The sequence below is a fragment of the Leopardus geoffroyi genome, chromosome D1 (assembly GCF_018350155.1).
Source record: "Leopardus geoffroyi isolate Oge1 chromosome D1, O.geoffroyi_Oge1_pat1.0, whole genome shotgun sequence".
Classification (NCBI taxonomy): Eukaryota; Metazoa; Chordata; class Mammalia; order Carnivora; family Felidae; genus Leopardus; species Leopardus geoffroyi.
The window spans coordinates 74,375,708-74,394,399 of record NC_059329.1 but is presented as its reverse complement, the minus strand read 5'-3'; the positions used below and the strand labels follow the sequence as shown (position 1 = coordinate 74,394,399).

The window sequence follows — 18,692 nt, the reverse complement described above, 5'->3', positions numbered from 1 at the left end:
CATCTTGGGCAGCATCCCAGCTTTCTCTGCACCCTTCCTGAATCTTCTAGTCTGATATCTTAGCAGCTGGTGGGCTATTTCCTCATCATTTCCTTAAAAATGTTTATTATTTATTTTTGAGAGAGGGAGAATGGCAGAGAGAGAGACAAGGAGAGAAGGAATCCCAAGTAGGGTCCATAGTGTCAGTGCAGAGCCCAATGCAGGGCTCAACAAACTCATGAGCCAGGAGATATGACCTGAGCAAAAGTCAGGAGTCAGATGCTTAACAGACACAGTCATCCAGATGCCCTTTTCCTGACCATTTTATAATGCGCCCTTCCCATGTGACACTGTATCACATTTCTACACTGCAGTTCCTCAGTTGTAACCTGCCATTAGGAGCTTCCATAGCAACCGATCAGGGTCAAGTCCACCCACTAGGTGCTGGACGCTCCATTTTCCTGGTTGTCTGTCCTTCCTCTCCAACTTCTGCTCCCTGGGGTCCCAGCTTTATCCTGAGCCACCCCTTTAATGGAGCCCCTGCTGCTCCCCCATTTGCCTTTTGTTCTCTCATTCTTCAGGCAATCGATTCTCCTTTCTAACTTTGATTACCCTGCCCAGCATTTCTCAATACACTATTGTGTGGGGAAGAAAACCTTTGTTACCAGGAGTGACACTGGAAAGAGGCAGAAATTTCCAAGTTTGCTACTTGCCTCAAAGCTGCCAGATTGCATAACCTTGGAAAGTAGATGGGCGTGAAGAAGGAGCCTGATGTTCTGGATGCTGTGTGCTGGCCAAAAGGAATTTCCCAAATCTCAGTGTTTTTGCTTCACACCTGCTTTCCCACCCACTCCCCTAGCACAGTGTCAGTATATATAATGCCAGCCCCCCTCGCAGGCAGGAGACACGGGCAGCTCAGCCTCACCAGGAGCCTCGGCACGAAGGGACAGCCAAAGGTGAGGTGCTAGACTTGCCTACACTTTCCTTCTTTGCAGATTCTCTTACCTGAAGGCATTCTTGGGCTGTGTCCTCACTCTCTGCTTCCTTCCTGAATACACTCTCCTGGCAATTTGAATTCTCCAGATGTGAATACTTTCTGGGATTGGGATTTGGTCGTGTACTTTGTCTGTGGGAGTTCACGGATGGGTAGAGCAGGCGTTCTGCAAATATGTGTGCAATGTCCCACAATCCTCATTTTACAGATGGGTGCATGGTCACTAAATCCCCAAAGGCCTCTTTGGAAACTTTCCGGACAGCGGGTTTCAGGGCTCCTAGGGGACGACTGAAATGGCAAGTGGTTTATATTAGAAGTGCAGCGCGATCTCTCTTACTGGGATTCCTATGGGGCAAATGGCAACGGAGAACTGGACCCTCTGTTCTATGTATCGTGTGTCACCTGCGTATATATGTGTATACACATTGCCTATTTCTTTCTACCTACATTTATACACACATGTGTATATACACGGGTGTATACGTACACATATGTGTGTATATATGCAGGTATGTGTATAGATAAATAGATATCGGTAACATCTAATAATAAGTAGATGTAGGTAATAGGTAAGATACAGGTGTGGGTCCACGTGCCTCCCCCCGAAAACCCTAAACCAAACCAAACCAAAAGTGTGTCGTCCTTGTGTGTTTCTGTGACTCTGCTGCAGGATGAAGCTTTTCGTGGGCATCCTGTTGTGCTCCCTGGTCCTGGGCGTCAGCAGCCAAAGATGGCTCACGTTCCTCAAGGAAGCTGGTCAAGGTAAGGACCAAAGGATGGCGGTCCGGGGAAGGCAGCAACTGGCCCCCCACCAGTATTGACCACAGTGGAGGCCACATCTCCACAAGGCAAAGGCCACAAGTGGGACGAAAAGCAGCACGGTTTGCAAGATAGCAGTTTCCCAGGCTTTTTTGAACAATTGAACCACATCTGGCATTATAACTTTGTGTATATTTAAGGCGAATGCATGTTAATGACACATTTGTTTACTTAATATGATTGGCATTGTGGCTCTAGAGAGCACCTCTATCACGTGACATAATTATCCTTTCCCTTTAGTAGTTGAGATAATTAAGTTCTAGACTGTAGCAAGTTTCCTAATTATGATATGGTATTGATTTGCCTTCATTTTACTGTGCATTAGAGGTCTAGAGCTTATTTTCTACTGGTGGTTTTTCCTTTTAAATGATATCTGTCCTATCCCTCTAGCCCTGGCCCTTCTGGCCAGCATTGCACTGTTCCATGGGGATCCCCAGGACGAAGGTCACATAAGCTTTGGGTTTTAACTTGCAGCAGAGCAGAAGACATCTGGGGTCCAGGGCGCCTGCTCCCCACTCACAAGTGGGACTCCAGTGCCACCTAGTGGGAATCCGGGGACAGCTCATTGCTGTGTCTCAGTCATGAAGCTGGTGCATCAAACTTGTGCTCTTAGTAACTACAACCAACAGTAACTGAGCTCAGCCTGTCCCAGGCACTGTTCTAAGAGCTTTACATGTATGAATGAATCCTAAACAGTAGAAATAATAAACACATAAAATGAAGATAAGGCATTACATGGATATTACATAAACTATGATTACGCTCGACACTAGGTCTTTCTCTTTTGCCTACTACATTAATTCTTTTTTTAATGTTTATTTATTTTTGAGAGAGAGACAGAGTGTGAGCAGGGGAGGAGAACAGAGACAGAGGAGACACAGAATCCAAAGCAGGTTCCAGGCTCTGAGCTGTCAGCACAGAGCCCGATGCAGGGCTCAAACTCACGAACCGTGAGATCGTGACCTGAGCTGAAGTAGGACATTTAACTGACTGAGCCACCCAGGCACCCCATACATTACTTTTTCAGGGTCTGCATTTTATGTAGCCTGCTCAGATTCCTTCAGTCTGTAACTGTCTGATCTTCCTCTTAGCTTAGTCGCTTTACTGTTTTTGTCCCAGCCTTCCGAAGGCCCAGAGAAGTGATAGCATATTGAACACCTATAATCTTCTAGAAGTTATACGTGCATTTTTCTCAGTACATAACCACCCTGCATAACCACCCTGTGGATGGCAATATACTCCTGCATTTACTGGGAGGACACTGACTTTAGAGGTGGGGGACCAGTTGTACTTTTTCTGCATCTGATGACTTGTTTTTGTAAATCTCTTTAGGGGAACTCCCCTTTACCACCTGCTGGTTGACTTCTGACAGTTGCCTGGGTGCCAAACATGCCCCAGACTTTCAGAAATACTCAGGACCAAGTCGTCTTCAAGCTGCTCACAGGGATGAATTTCTCCCCTTGACCTGGTTGGGAGCCCTCTGGGTCAGCAGCCTCCCTCTGACTTGCCTTTGTTCTCACGCCCCAGTCAGAGGGTTCCCTGTGTCTGTCCAGGTAGAGGTCATCGCAGGAGAAAGCATCCCTTAAAGACCATCCCACCTCTTGTTCACACACATCCCACAGCCAAACATAAAGTAGCAACAGTACTCAGAATGGAATCAAGCAGAATAAAACTTGCACCAAGGGTGCTTCTCATAACATTCATCCAGGGAAGTGAAACGTAAAGGAACACTCATCCCAGCCAACATCCTCTCCATGGATTTTGTCAAAGACTGAAATCTTAGAATTGGTGGGAGGAAAATGTCTTATTCCTCTATTTTGCCAAGACACGATCACCTTCATCTCATCATTTGCTTTCCTTTCCAGGGACTAAAGACATGTGGAGAGCGTACTCTGACATGAGAGAAGCCAATTACATAGGTGCAGACAAATACTTCCACGCCCGGGGGAACTATGATGCCGCACAGAGGGGACCTGGGGGCGCTTGGGCGGCCAAAGTGATCAGGTAACACGGGCTCCCGGGGATGCAGGGCTGGGTGAGCTGAGCCTGGCTGCCTTGACAGGCAGGAGGGGTCAAGCCATGGAGAAGTCTCCTGTAGACACTGTGGCTCCTCCTTCTCTTGCCCACCCTCCCCTCTGCGCCCAGTGTTGGCCTGAGTGGCTGATGGAGTCAGAGCAAGGCCAGGAGGAGTGGGTGATTCCTGATCCTCCCCCTATGGGTGCTGTTCTCCCAGTAAGCGATCAGCCTGGGCTGAGATGCTCTGTTTCTGGGCCAGGGGGTCAGTGTTTTAGCTCCTCTTTCCTTGGCTCCTGTTAGCAGTCCTCCCTTGCAAAGAAGAGAGATGGGAGTTATGGGCAATTGCTCCTCAGCGCCCTAATTAATCTCCTACCTGCCTTCCTCCATTCCAGCAATGCCAGAGAGAATTCTCAGAGAGTCACAGACTTTTTCAGGCACGGAAGCAGCGGCCGCGGAGCAGAGGACTCGAAGGCTGACCAGGCCGCCAATGAATGGGGCCGGAGCGGCAAAGACCCCAACCACTTTCGACCTGCTGGCCTGCCTATCAAGTACTGAGCTTCCTCTTTGCTCTGCACTCAGGAGAGGGGCTGAGAGCCCCCTGAGGGCGGGAATAGTTCCTAAGTATAATTACTGAATTCTAGATTCCCTCCTACAACATCCTTTATAAAAAGCACATAGAAGCATTAATAAATGGTTGTGAAATCCAATTTGTCATTGTCATGTGGAAACATCAAATGACAGCCTTTTGGGTCCCTTTAATGCCATGAAGATGATCAATTTACCATATCACTTTTTTTCCAAGGAGATAAGGCACTAAAAAACCATAATACTAATTTCGAGTAAAATATATGCCCATAATAGGGAGCATACAATGCAGACTATATATTGACCCTACAGGTCAGGCCCTGGCCAGAGAAAGTTCTGAACCCTTGTTTTCAACAGGCCAGTGCTGCAGCCATCCCCACCCTAGCTTTTGGGTATATCTGCGGATAGTTTTGCTTGACGTGTGATTGGAGGTCATTGCCATATGGGCCAGAAGTACACACAGCTTAGGATGTATAGAACAGTGCTGCCAACAGAGAATCATCCTGAGTCTTGCTTGACCTCTGCAGTGTCCTATCAGACATGTATTTAGACAGAGTCACATTTACTGTGAATCTGATGAAGCTTCAGCTTCAAAGTCTCTTCACTTCTACAGAACTATTCCAAGACCCATGGAGATGCCCTTGGAAAGGATTCATATGGTCAATTACTTTGTAAAATCTGCAGAAGTGAAACATTTTAACTGAAGCAGTTAATGCCTCTGTGTTCACGCCAGCATTCTACCATCACTTTTCCTCTTGTGTTGAGTGGGACTGGAGTGGGCACAGGCATTTTGGGGATCTGACTAAGAAGAAGTTGAATTGGAAGTAGAAGTTGTTTGCATTTAGTGAGACATATTTCTGTGATATTTAAAAAAAATGTTTATTTATTTAGAGAGAGAGAAAGAAAGAGAGTGCATGTGTTTGCATGACTGGGGGGAAGGGCAGAGATTGAGAGAGAGAGAGAATCCCAAGCAAATTTGGTGTTGTCAACATGATGTGGGACTAGGTCTCTCTAACCAGGAGATCATTACCTGAGCTAAAATCAAGAGTCAGATGCTTAACTGACTGAGCCACCCAGGCATCCCTATTTTTGTGGTTTTCAGCTACTTCCAAGTATAATTAAAGGCAGAATTATCTTTTTATTTGTCATTATAAAAAATTATCTTACGAAGTCATTGTCATATAAAGAGAAGATCAAAGATAACTCAGAAAACACTATATTAAAAATGTTGTAAGGGTGCCTGGTGGCTCAGTTGGTTAAGTGTCTGACTCTTGGTCGTGACTCAGATCATGATCTCGTGGTTCATGAGTTCAAGCCCCACATCAGGCTCTGTGCTGATGATGTGGAGCCTGCATGGGATTCTGTTCCTCCTTCTCCCTGCCCCTCCCCTGCTTGCGTATTCTTTCTGTCTCTCTCAAAAAAATAAACGTACAAAATTTTAATAAAATTGTTGTAAACATGCAAAGCTCAGAGGGTTTTTAGAGCATGGTGCAATAAAGATGGATATACATTATTATAAATTTGCCCAAACCCATACAGGGTACAATACCAAGAATGAACCCTAAGGTACACTCTGGGTGATAATGATGTGCCAGTATAGATTCATCAATTGTATCAAATATCCCAGTCTGGTGGGAATGCCGATAATGAGGAAGCTATGCATGAGGTCAGTTTATATGGGAAATTTCTGTACCTTCTGCTCTTAATATTGTTGTGCACCTAGAACTGCCCTAAAAATAAATCTACTAAAAGAAAGAAAAAGGATTGTAGAAGTGTTTTGGGCTGTTTATTAATATAAAATATTTGGATATTTTTCTGGATTTTGTGATGTTTTATTTATTTAAAAAAAGTTTTTTTAACGTTTATTCATGTTTGAGAGACAGAGAGTGAGTGGAGGGGAGGCAGAGAGAGAGGGAGACACAGAATCTGAAGCAGGTTCCAGGCTCTTTGCTGACAGCACAGAGCCTGACACAGGGCTCAAACTCGCAGACTGAGAGATCATGACCTCAGCTGAAGGCGATGCTGAGCCACTCAGGTGCCCCTTTTTTTGTGATGTTTTAAATATTATTTGGCTATTTAAAATTGATCACTTTTTTCCTATTCTAAATAAATATTTCCTATTGTAACTAATTTAATATTTGTAATTTTATATTGTTCTTCCTAAAGGAGGCTCCCCAAATTGCATAATTCAGGCCCCACAAAACCTGGGTCTGCCTTTACCTACACACACAGTGAAAAAAATGTTTGTAATTATTTGAACCTGGGATCCAACTGTATTTTACATGTTAATATAGAGGTTTAAAAAAATTTTTTTTAAACGTTTATTTATTATTGAGAGACAGAAAGAGAACAGAGCATGAGCATGGGAGGGACAGAGAGAGGAGTAGACACAGAATCTGAAGGAGGCTCCAGGCTCTGAGCTGTTAGCACAGAGCCCGACGTGGGGCTCGAACTCACAAACCCAGCGAGATCATGACCGGAGCCAAAGTCAGACGCTTAAGCGACTGAGCCACCCAGGCACCTCAGCATGGATTATTTTTTGTCCAGTTTTAATATACCTTAGAATTTTCTGGAAGTGCAATTGCTATGTAAGCTGGAACTTCGTTTTGGTAGAAATTTTATCATTTTTTGTGTATGATTTTGAGAAGCACAGTCTGGGGGGTGCCTGGGTGACTCAGTCGCTAAGCGTCCGGCTTCGGCTCAGGTCATGATCTCACAGTTTGTGAGTTCCAGCCCCGCGTCGGGCTCTGTGCTGACAGCTCGGAGCCTGGAGCCTGCTTCAAATTCTATGTCTCCCTCTCTCTCTGCTCCTCCCCTGCTCACGCTTGGTCTCTCTCTCCTTCAAAAATAAATAAAAACATTAAAAAGAAAAAGAGAGAGAAGCACAGTCTCTGATGCAATAACACCTCTGTCATTCTGCATATCTAACTGGTGGGTCCACAGTGATTTGATGTAGCTGTGCTAACACTGGAGACTTCTATTATGTCTTCTAGTATTTAAAATATTAAAATACGTGTCGTTTTATTTTAAATTAATTCTACTTCCTTTAGGGAATCATTAATTTAAAAATCTTAAAATACATAATTTTAAATTAATTTTATTTTTCCTTTATGTGAGGGAATGATATTAATATTTTTGAAATTACATGTTGAGGTAGATAATATCATCTATAAACGTCTTTCATCAAAGTAAAGTAGATATGGGAAAATATTTATTGCAGGGTGGGGGTAGTAGCGTTGGGTCTGCGGTTGAATACCACCGAACTAAATAGAAACACGAACTGAAAATACATGGAGTTGTAGTGTTGACGATCTTCCTGGTAACTTATATCTTTCCCAGGATTCCAACCACACCTGGGAGAAGAATGAGCGCCTGATGTCTTTAAGAATGCCAATGGTGCCCAGAGATCAGGGGGTCTACGACAGCTTCGAGATTCATGTCTGTACCAGAGACCGCTGTCCCCCATTGCCTGTCCCTTCCAATCTGGCTAAGAGCTCCTGGGGAGGTGGAATATCTGGTCCGCTGAAACTGGCAAATAACAGTTATGAATATGACCGCGGTTGGGTCCCAGAAAGGGTGGGGTCGTTGGAGATTAAGTCATCTGGGCTCCCAAACCTGTGGGCACAGAGCAGGTACTCAGGCCGGCAGGGCTCCGGGCAGCAGAGGGCGCTGTAGCGGGAGCCGCACCAGGCGTGCCGGGCCCTCTGGCGCCAGCAGGCCTATCGCCTCCTCCGGCGGCTTCCGGCGCGGCTCCTCAGAGCGAGTGGCGGGGAAGTCATGGACCGCAACCCTTCGCCGCCGCTGCCCAGTCGGGATGAGGAGGAGGAGGAGGGTGCTGGGGGAGACTGCATAGGGAGCACGGTCTACAGCAAGCACTGGCTCTTCGGTGTCCTCAGCAGACTCATTCAGGTGTGGAACGTCTCGCCTCGCGTGGGCTCCCTCCCTTTGCCCCAGCCCTTCGTCCACGCCTCTGGCAGCCCCCTCGGGCCCAGGGAGCCGCCATCCCCTCTCCCACCCCGACGACTCTTCTCGGGGCCTCGCGCTTAGAGTCCTGGCCGCCTCTGCGGACCCCAAAACTTCGGGAGCCTTTCCCAGTACCTCTCAACATAACGGGAGATAAGTGACAGGGAGACTAGAATGCCTACGGTTAAAATATTTTACTTTTGGGGCGCCTGGGTGGCTCAGTCGGTTAAGCGCCCGACTTCGGCTCAGGTCACGATCTCGCGGTCCGTGAGTTCCAGCCCCGCGTCGGGCTCTGGGCTGATGGCTCGGAGCCTGGAGCCTGCTTCCGGTTCTGTGTCTCCCTCTCTCTCTGACCCTCCCCCGTTCATGCTCTGTCTCTCTCTGTCTCAAAAATAAGTAAACTTAAAAAAAAATTAAAAAAATAAAATATTTTACTTTTACAAATTCTCCGAAAATGTCTGACCACGTACATACATTGCTCGTGTTTTTGCTCTCCATTCCCAGTGTCGTTTCTGAAGCCTAGGGCCCAGTTTATTTCGTGGACGTTTGTTGTAGAAAAATAAATGGTGATTTGGAAGTCCTTCAGCTCTGATACCAATAGCGTGGCTTCGGCACCTGTTTTGGGCAAGTCACCTAACCGTTCAGAGCCTCGGTTTCTTTCTCAATTTCTATAAAGTGGGATGAAAATACCTTTGTTATTGTATATAGCGTTATTGGGTAAGTTAAATAAGATTATCGTGGGCACAGAATGCTCACCGTAGTGTTTGGCTTGTAGAAGCTCTCAGTACATGTGAACTTTCTTCTCCCACGTTTCACTGACTTCTTCCAGTCTCTGTCCTCTCCAGTGCATCTTCTGTCTAGATGCCAGAATAATCGTCCTTAAACAAACCAACTAAAGAAAAAAAAAACCCAAAATGTTTTTGGGAACTCCTTTTAGTTTCCTTTGCCTGCAGGAGAAAAATGCATATTTCTTAGCTTGCAAATACAGCTTTGCAACCTTCCCAGACACATCTGCCCATAACACACTCAACTACTCACCATTCCTCAAACATTGCCAGGCCATTTTCTTAAATCTGAACTCTTGCACTTTCTTAGGTATGTTCTTTTCCCCCTCTTCACAAACTCCTGTTCTCCCTCAGAGGTTTAGCTTAAAGATTACTTCCTAGGAGAAGTTTGCCCAAACTCTCCAGGCATAGGTCATTGGTCCATTGTTTTGCTTTCACAACTCTGCCCACAATTCACTTGACTCCCATGGTCTTTTGCTGTGATTATTAGTTTACATGTGTTTTCCTCTCTAGGGCCTAAACTGCTTGAAAGCAAGGGCTTAAATTAATTCATTTGTGTATTTCTACCCCAGTGCCTCGTAACAGTATTTACTCCACGAATGTAATTTTTTTAAATTTTTAAAAAAATGTTTATTTATTTTTGAGACAGAGGGAGACAGAGCGCAAGTGGGGGAGGGGCAGAGAGAGAGGGAGACACAGAATCTGAAACAGGCTCCAGGCTCTGAGCTGTCAGCACAGATCCTGATGCGAGGCTGGAACCCATGAACCGTGAGATCGTGACCTGAGCCAAAGTCAGACGCTTAGCTGACTGAGCCACCCAGGTGCCCCAGGTAGTAATTTTTTTTAAACAAGGTTTCTGCAAGAGAAGATACTTTGAGGACAGGATAATATTACTTGATGAGTACTACGGGCAGCTTTTATCCTTGTCTTTTCTTCCTTTGTGTTGAAGATGGTTAGCCCTGAAAACCCCAAATCCAGCTCAGACGAGGAGGAGCAACAGATGGAGCTTGATGAAGAAATGGAGAATGAAATTTGCAGAGTCTGGGATATGTCCATGGATGAGGTATGGGGTTGGAAATGAAACCGAAAAGACTGTTGGGGAAGGAGATGGTGAATGGATTTTTTTTTTTTTTTTTAAGTTTCAGTTCTTAAGTCTCTGGGGAAACACTTTAGTGTCTGTAGTCATATGGTACAGGGAATGAGCTGTAAATGCTAAACTTTTGTCTTGGAGGGTAGACGATCTGAGCTGTCACTAGATTGGGGCTAAATATATAGTTCTCATGAATGCAGGAATGCTTGTAGTCCAGGAAAGTTCTGATATTTATCTATGTAAAGAGAATGCTGACCTTGTGTAGGAGACCACTGATGTACCATAATTAAATTAGAAAGGGACAAGAGGGAACCATGTGTGTATAAATTGCAAAATAACATTTTAACATTTGCATTGTACTCTGTAGCTCAGTGGCATTTTCATATGTATTATTCCATTTGTTTTTCACAATAACCCTGTGATACAGGTAGTACCCTTATCTTACAGGTAAGAAAAGAGGTGAGGGTTGCCTGGGTGACTCAGTTGGTTTAGTGTCTGACTCTTCATTTTGGCTCAGGTCATGATCTTGCAGTTTGTGGGATCCATCCCTAAGCTGGGCTCTGTGCTGACAGCGCAGAGCCTACTTGGGATTCTTTGTCTCCCTCTCCCTCTGCCCGTGTACACACGCTCTAAAAATAAACAAACACTAAAAAAAAAAAAAGGCGAAAAGAGATTGACATACATAATCTCTCACTTAATTACTTGACTTTTCCACTAGCTTCCTGATTAAAATCCTTGTTCTGGTCTTTTTACTTCCCTCTGTCCTCCACATTGCCATGAAAGCTCTCTTTTTCCTAAACACAGATTTAATTGTGTTCTGTCTTAAAAATTGTCCATGGCTGTTCGTTATCTTCAGCTGTTTTTTTGATACATTTTTATTGAGGTATAATTGACACCAAAAAAAGTGTGTATTCTTGAGGTGTAATTGATGTACAGAAATTGTTCATATTTAAAGTGCATAATTTGAAAAATTTTGATGTGTATACATGCATGAAGCCATCACTGTAATTAAGAAAGAGACATATCTAGGGGCGCCTGGGTGGCTCACTTTGTTGAGTGTCCGACCTCGGCTCATGTCATGATCTCACAGCTCATGAGTTCGAGCCCCGCTTCAGGCTCTGTGCTGACAGCTCGGAGCCTGAAGCGTGCTTCAGATTCTGTGTCTCCCTCTCTCTCACCATCTGCCGTTCATGCTGTGTCTCTCTCTGTCTCAAAAATAAATAAACATTAAAAAAAATTTTTTTAAATAAAAAAAAAGAGAGAACATACCTCTCACCCCCAAAAGTTTCTTTGTCTCTTTGTAATCCCTTCTTCTTGCCCTTCCCAGCCTCCACCCTCTCTGGGCAATCACTGATAGTCATTCTCACTTCAGAGCAATTTGCATTTTCTAGTGTTACATAAATGGGACCCCTTTTTTTGGAGGGGTCTGGCTCTTTCACTCAGCATCATTGTTTTAAGATTCATGCATTTTGTGTCTTTCAGTAGTTTATTATTTTTTTATTGCTGAATGTTATTTCATTTTATGTGATTATCATGATTTATTCATTTATTTCTCGGTTGATGGATATTTGAGTTGTTTGTAGTTTATTATAGTTAAAGCTGAATTTTTGTGTATAAGTATGTTATGGACATGTGTTTTCCTTCCTCTCGGCTAAATATCTAGAGTAATATGAGTCGTATGGTAGGTGTATGTTTAACTTTTTAAGAGAGTCTGAATTGTGTTTTTTACAGATTGTGTAAAAAAATGTGTATTTTACAAAGTGGTTTTTATATTTTACATTATCATAAGCAGTGTATGAGATACAGTTCCACTTTCTCCTCTTCCTCACCAACACTTGATGTCAGTCTTTTGATTTTAGCCATTCTAGTAAGTGTGTAGTGATTCTCATTGTGATTGTGATTTGGATTTCGCTAATTACTAATAATGTTGACAATATTTTCATGTGTTTATCTGCAGTCTGTGTATCTTTTGGTGCCTGTTTGAATCTTTTGCCCACTCTTTGTGTTGTTTTCTTAGTTGTTTTTATTTTTTTCTAAAATTTTTATAACTTTAGGTTTTACTGGTAGGTCTGTGATCCACTTTGAGTTAATTTTTGCATGTGATGCAAAGTATGGATTGAAGTTTACTTTCTTTGCATATGGATGACCAGTTGTTCAAGCTCATTTTTTAAAAAGACCTTCCTTTCCCCACTGAATTGCCTTTGTACCTTTGTCAAAAATCAGTTATCTGTATGTACATGTGAGCCTCTTTTTGGATGCACTCTTCTGTTTCATTGATCTATTTGTCTGTCTTGATTCTGTTTTGATTGTTTTGATTTTTGTTGATTTATAATAAATCTTGAAATCAGGTAGTGTTAATCTTCCAACTTTGTTCTTTCTCAGAGTTGTTGTGGTTGTCCTGGGTCCTTTGTATTTTCATACTAATTTTACTATTTAAAAAAAAATTTTTTTTATGCTCTGGTTTCTCTTCAAATTGCATAAATCTTTCGCCTTTCACTAAAAAAAATTTTTTTTAATGTTTATTTATTTTGAGAGAGAAAGAGAGAGAGAGGGAGAGCGCCTGAGTGCGCACGCAAGTGTGAGGGAGAGGCAGAGAGAGAGAGAGAGAGAGACAGAATCTAAAGCAGGCTCCAGGCTCTGAGCTGTCAGCACAGAACCTGACGTGGGGCTTGAACTCAAGAACCATGAGATCATGACCTGAGCCGAATTTGGAGGAGGACTGAGCCATCTAGGCGCCCACCATACTAATTTTAGAATCAGTTTGTCAGTTTCTACAAAATGCCTGCTAGGATTTTGGCTGAGATTGTGTTGAATTTATAGATCATTTGGGGAAAGGATTGATAAATTGAACAGGTATATCTTTCCATTTATTTAGGTTCTCTCTAATTTCAGCAAAGTTTTATAGTTTTTCATGTATAGGTATGTCACATCTTTTCTCAAATTTATTCCCAAGTATTTCATATTTTTGGATACTATTGTAAATGGTATTTTTAAAAATTTCAATATCTGTTCATTGCTGGTATTTAGAAATATGGTTGATTTTTTGTGTCATATCCTACAGCCGTTTTTCATTTATGAAGAGAAGTTTTACTACTTTTTCAATTTGAATTGCTTTTATTTCTTTTTCTGACATTTACTCTGGCCAGAACTTCCAGTATGAAGTTGACTAGAAGTGGTTAAGGGGGGCATCTTCTTGTTCCTAATATGGTGGCAGAACACCTGGTCTTCCACCGCTAAGTATGATGTAGTTACAGATTAAGAAAGTCCCCTTCTTTCCCTAGTATGCCTAGAGTCTTTATCAGGAATGGATTATGTATTGTGTTACACTTTTGATGAGTCAGTTGAGATGATCACGTAGTTTTTCTTTTTAGTTTGTTAATATGGTGTACTGAATTGATTGATTTTCAAGGTGCTAAAATCTTGCTTAGAAAGTTTATCTATCTTCGTGAGAGACACTCGTTTTCTTGTCATTGTCTGGTTTTGGTACCAAGGTAATGCTGTCCTCATGGAGTGGGAACTTTTCCCTCTTCGTTTTCCAGAAAGAGTTTGTGCAGAATTAATAGTATTTCTTCCTTAAATATTTGGTGGAATTCACCAGTGAAGTCATCTGAGCTTGGAGTTTTCGTTTTTTGTTGTTTGTTTACTTTTAGTTTTGTATATTTACTACTTTTAAAAAAATAAGTTTTTTTTTTTAAACAACAGTTTCATTAAGATATAACTCACTACAGGGGCGCCTGGGTGGCACAGTCGGTTAAACGTCCGACTTCAGCCAGGTCACAATCTCGCGGTCCGTGAGTTCGAGCCCCGCGTCGGGCTCTGGGCTGATGGCTCAGAGCCTGGAGCCTGTTTCCGATTCTGTGTCTCCCTCTCTCTCTGCCCCTCCCCCGTTCATGCTCTGTCTCTCTCTGTCCCAAAAATAAATAAACGTTGAAAAAAAAAATTTTTTTTAAAAATAAAAAAAAATAAAAAAAAAGATATAACTCACTACCATAAAATTCACCATTTAGTGGTTTTTAGTATATTGTAGGAAAGATTTTAAATTCAATTCCTTTAAATAGGTATAAGGCTATTCAGGTTACTTTGGTAGTTTATGTTCTTCAGGGAATTTATCCATTTTATCTAAGTTGTCAAGTTTATTGGTGTAAAGTTCAAAGTATTATGTTATTGTTATTTAATTATCTGTAGCATCTGTAGTGATGGCACCTCTCTTCATTCCTGATCTTGGTAATTTGTGTCTTCTGTCTTTTTCCCTTCATCATTCTGGTTGGAAGTTTAATTTATTGATTTCCCTAAAGGCTTTGTTTTGTTGATTTTCTCTGTTGCTTTCCTGTCTTCTATTTCATTGATTTCTAATTTGCCCTTTTTTATTTTCCTCTATTTACTCTGGTTTAATTTGTTGTTCTTTTTTAATTTCTCAAGGTGGAAGCTGAGGTCATTTGATTTGAGACCATTCTTCTTTTTTAATATAGGTGTATAACACTATAAATTTTCCTCTAACTATTGCTTTGGCAGTATCCAACAGATTCTGATATGTTGGGGTTTCCTCTTCATTTAGTTTAGTTCTAACTTTCCTTTAATTCTTCTTCAGCTGCTGAGTTATTTAGCAGTACATTGTCTAGATTTCAAATATTTGGGGGTTTTCAGTTATTTATCTGTTACTGGAGTCAGTGAACACTCTGCGTCTTTTTAAAACTATATTTAGGGGCGCCTGGGTGGCGCAGTCGGTTAAGCGTCCGACTTCAGCCAGGTCACGATCTCGCGGTCCGTGAGTTCGAGCCCCGCGTTGGGCTCTGGGCTGATGGCTCAGAGCCTGGAGCCTGTTTCTGATTCTGTGTCTCCCTCTCTCTCTGCCCCTCCCCCGTTCATGCTCTGTCTCTCTCTGTCCCAAAAATAAATAAACGTTGAAAAAAAAATTTTTTTTAATATATTTAGACTTGTTTTATAGCTCAAAATGTGATCTTGGTAAATGTTCCATGTTCACTTAAAACAAATGTGTATTTTGCTCTTGCAGGGTAGAGTGTACTATAAATGTCAGTTGGATCAAGTTGGTTGAGAGTATTGGTCAAGTCTTTTTTTCTACTTTCTCTACAATTATTGAGAAGCTATGATTTTTAAAAAATATTTTTTTAAGAGCTAGAACCCATTTTTTAAAATGAAATCTTAATGCGAAATCCTCAAATACATAATCGGTAAAACAGAGCTGCTCTTTGGAAAAGATTGTTGGTGGAAAGGAGGGTCATGTTCTTGGCCTCCTTTTCACCTTCTTAGGATAGCTCTTGAAGCACTGCTAGAGAACTGAGCTGTCCACCAATAACTGGTATAAAGTCCTTCCAGTGTCACAGCCTTATCCCCTACCATTAGCATTTGAGCAGGACCAGAGACTTGCAGATGCTTTCTGCATTTTCATGTGTTCATGCTCTGTTCATGCCACTGTCTGCCTGGAATGGCCTCCAGCCAGCAAAATCTTTCTCATCTTATATGACCCAGCCTAAATGTCACCTCTCTGTGACACCTCCACAGACACTCCAAACAGAATTCGTCTCTTCTGGGCTCTCATGAAACCTGTTCACTCTGTTGCATAACACTTACCTCGTTATTTGGCCTTTGTGTCCTCTGATAGATTAAGTTCCTTTTCTTAAAAACTTAATGTCACCTCTTTAGAGGTACTTTTCTCTGATACATCTGAAGTAGTCCCCTCCCATCTTGGCTTCTAGCACATACTATCTTGTTAATCTTATTTGTAGCACTTAGAAATTATGTAGTTCAGTTGTTTATGTGTTTATTGTTTATTTATCTTTCTAGAATAAAAACTCCATGAGACTGGGAACTTACCTAGCTTGTTCACTGTTGTGTCCCCCAAAGCCTCAAATAGTGCCTGTTACTTGTGTTTTTCAGTAAATACTTGGTGAAGAGTGAATGAATGAATGCATGAGTTGAGTGAATGAATGAATAGCTGAGAGGTAGCATTGGTGTGCTGGTTAAGAGTATGACAGTCACACTCATCTGGATTCTGTTCTTCTGGATCTGTTCTACTGATTGTATAATCTTGGGCAGGTTGCTTAACCTTATAAAACCTGTTTATTAGTGGAATGGGGCCAATAATAATGACTACTTCATAGGGTTTTGAGAATTAAATGAGATAGTGTGCAAACCACTTCACTGTACTTGGTATTTACAACTTGCTCAATAAATGTAAATTGCCATTATTATTATTATTATTATTGCTGTTGATATTGTTAGGTCACCTAACTCTTTGCTACCCTAGGAATTATTAACTGTCATTAAATAAATCAGTCCCTGCATGCCCTAAGAGTTGGCCACGTGACAAACAGCACTTTAAACACTTAGAGTGGGGAGCATCTGTTGCTGTGACTTTCAGTTTGGAGTGTATCTTTGAAAATACTGTTTTCTCTGACTGTGCTCTCTTAATAATTATAGGATGTCGCTTCCAGTCAACAGTCATGCAGGTTACCTTGGTTCCAGCTGCTATGAAGGATTACTGCCTCTCTCTTTGAGGTGCCTCCAAGTCCCTTTGAAGAGCTTTTTCACCATAGCCTGGGTTTTAAGTTAAGCTATCGCAAATATACACTTCAAGTTTGGTGAAAATCTAAGGCAATAGACCACCAGAAACTTAATTTTGTTTAAATATTGTGCAACACAGACATCCACAGCAAGGTGATTCAGTCTTGGAACATGCAAGATTGGGTCACATGTCCACTCCAGGTTCATTCACCGGTATGGTGTGTCCCTCTCGGCAGTGTGGCCTGGGCAGACTCTAGGAAGGAGGTATGAAGCTGTAGTAGTTACGTCATGATCAGAATTATTTTCTGTTGAGAATTTTGAAAACACAAATTCTCATTTGGGGCATGACCCAGTAGGAGTTTTTACCTGTTTCCCCCATTGTGTTTGAAGCTCTTAGAAGACACTAGTTAATGAGTTTTACTCTTTTTCCTTACCTCGCCGTCTATCAAGATACCTGGCAATCAGCAAATGTGTTTGAATGAGTTAATGAACATTGCTGGTAGATAGAAAGATCATTAAGGTAAATACATTTAGGGCAGAAAAAGAAGACAATCCCCTGGAATATCACAGTTTAGATTTGTTATGGATTTATTCCATTGCCTTGGGACCAGATAGCACAAAGACTCTTGAACGCTACTTTTGCATAATGATACAGTTCCTAACCTATGGCTTTTTTCCTTGAGCCTGAAAGGAGTTACACATAGAATTATTTTTTTTGGGGCGCCTGGGTGGCGCAGTCGGTTGAGCGTCCGACTTCAGCCAGGTCACGATCTCGCGGTCCGTGAGTTCGAGCCCCGCGTCAGGCTCTGGGCTGATGGCTCTGGGCTGATGGCTCGGAGCCTGGAGCCTGTTTCCGATTCTGTGTCTCCCTCTCTCTCTGACCCTCCCCCGTTCATGCTCTGTCTCTCTCTGTCCCAAAAATAAATAAACGTTGAAAAAAAAAAAAAAATTTAAAAAAAAAAGAATTTTTTTTTTTTTTTATGTTTGTCTGTACTATGGGATTTAAAAAGGACTATTCAGCATCCAAATTAATACTCACTTTTTAATTTTCAGGATGTGGCTTTATTTCTCCAAGAATTTAATGCCCCTGACATATTTATGGGAGTATTGGCCAAATCCAGATGTCCTCGATTAAGAGTAAGTATGTACATTTTGAAAGCTTCCCCTTTAGAGCAGTAACAGTAGAAGTGCTAGAAAGATAGTCTTTAGGGACGCCTGGGTGGCTTAGTCAGTTAAGTGTCCAACTTCAGCTCAGGTCATGATTTCACGGTTCGTGGGTTCGAGCCCCGCGTGGGGCTCTGCTGTGCTGACAGCTCAGAGCCTGGAACCTGCTTTGGACTCTGTGTCTCCCTCTCTGTCTGCCCCTCCTGTGCATGTGCTCTCTCTCTCTCTCAAAAATAAATAAACATTAAAAAAAAAATCAGTAAATCAGGAATCAGGTTTAAGAACCAAAAAATTAACTTTGTAAAAAAAAAAAAAGATAGTCTTTAGTTTTCTTACTGGCCACAAATCAGTCTACAGATTTTTATTGAACATTGCCTGGCACTAGGTAATATGCTGTTTGAAATTATTAGAGTCAAATCTTTAGATTTCGGTTGGATCAGGGAGATCAGTACTTTCATTTAACAGCTGTGGAAATCAGGCATAACCGAAGTTATGTTGCTAATATGTGGCAGAACAGGGAACATTGCCTGGACCTCCCATTTCTGTTGATTGCTCTTTTTTATAAATAAAATCCTCTATTCTTAAAAACCTTCATTCTGAACTCAGCCTGACACTGAGGACTTTTCCATAATCTGAATCTAATTCATCTTTCCAGCATAAAATCTACCCTACAGATGGTCCTTCTAATTTAGCAAGGCCTGTCTACTCCTTGTCTCAGCTTACTGTGGTCATCACCATCTCCATGCCTTCCTTTATACGCCGTCCATCCCCTCTC

At 42.1% G+C, this 18,692-nt stretch overlaps 2 protein-coding genes across 2 annotated transcripts in view; both read left to right on the top strand.

Annotated features, from left to right (window-relative positions):
* Nucleotides 1-813: 813 nt before the first annotated feature.
* Nucleotides 814-4,515, top strand: LOC123601448 (serum amyloid A protein-like). Its single transcript, XM_045484694.1, has 4 exons — nucleotides 814-935; nucleotides 1,644-1,735; nucleotides 3,658-3,796; nucleotides 4,201-4,515. Exons 2-4 carry the CDS (start codon nucleotides 1,645-1,647, stop codon nucleotides 4,361-4,363), a joined length of 393 nt encoding a protein of 130 aa, XP_045340650.1. The 5' UTR covers nucleotides 814-935; nucleotide 1,644; the 3' UTR covers nucleotides 4,364-4,515.
* A 3,595-nt stretch (nucleotides 4,516-8,110) lies between these two features.
* Nucleotides 8,111-18,692, top strand: part of SAAL1 (serum amyloid A like 1) — a 28,070-nt gene continuing 17,488 nt past the window's right edge. The window contains exons 1-3 of the mRNA XM_045484693.1: nucleotides 8,111-8,302; nucleotides 10,091-10,204; nucleotides 17,807-17,890. Coding sequence (XP_045340649.1) covers nucleotides 8,171-8,302; nucleotides 10,091-10,204; nucleotides 17,807-17,890 — 330 coding nt within the window. The 5' untranslated portion in view covers nucleotides 8,111-8,170. The remainder of the gene's footprint in view (nucleotides 8,303-10,090; nucleotides 10,205-17,806; nucleotides 17,891-18,692) is intronic.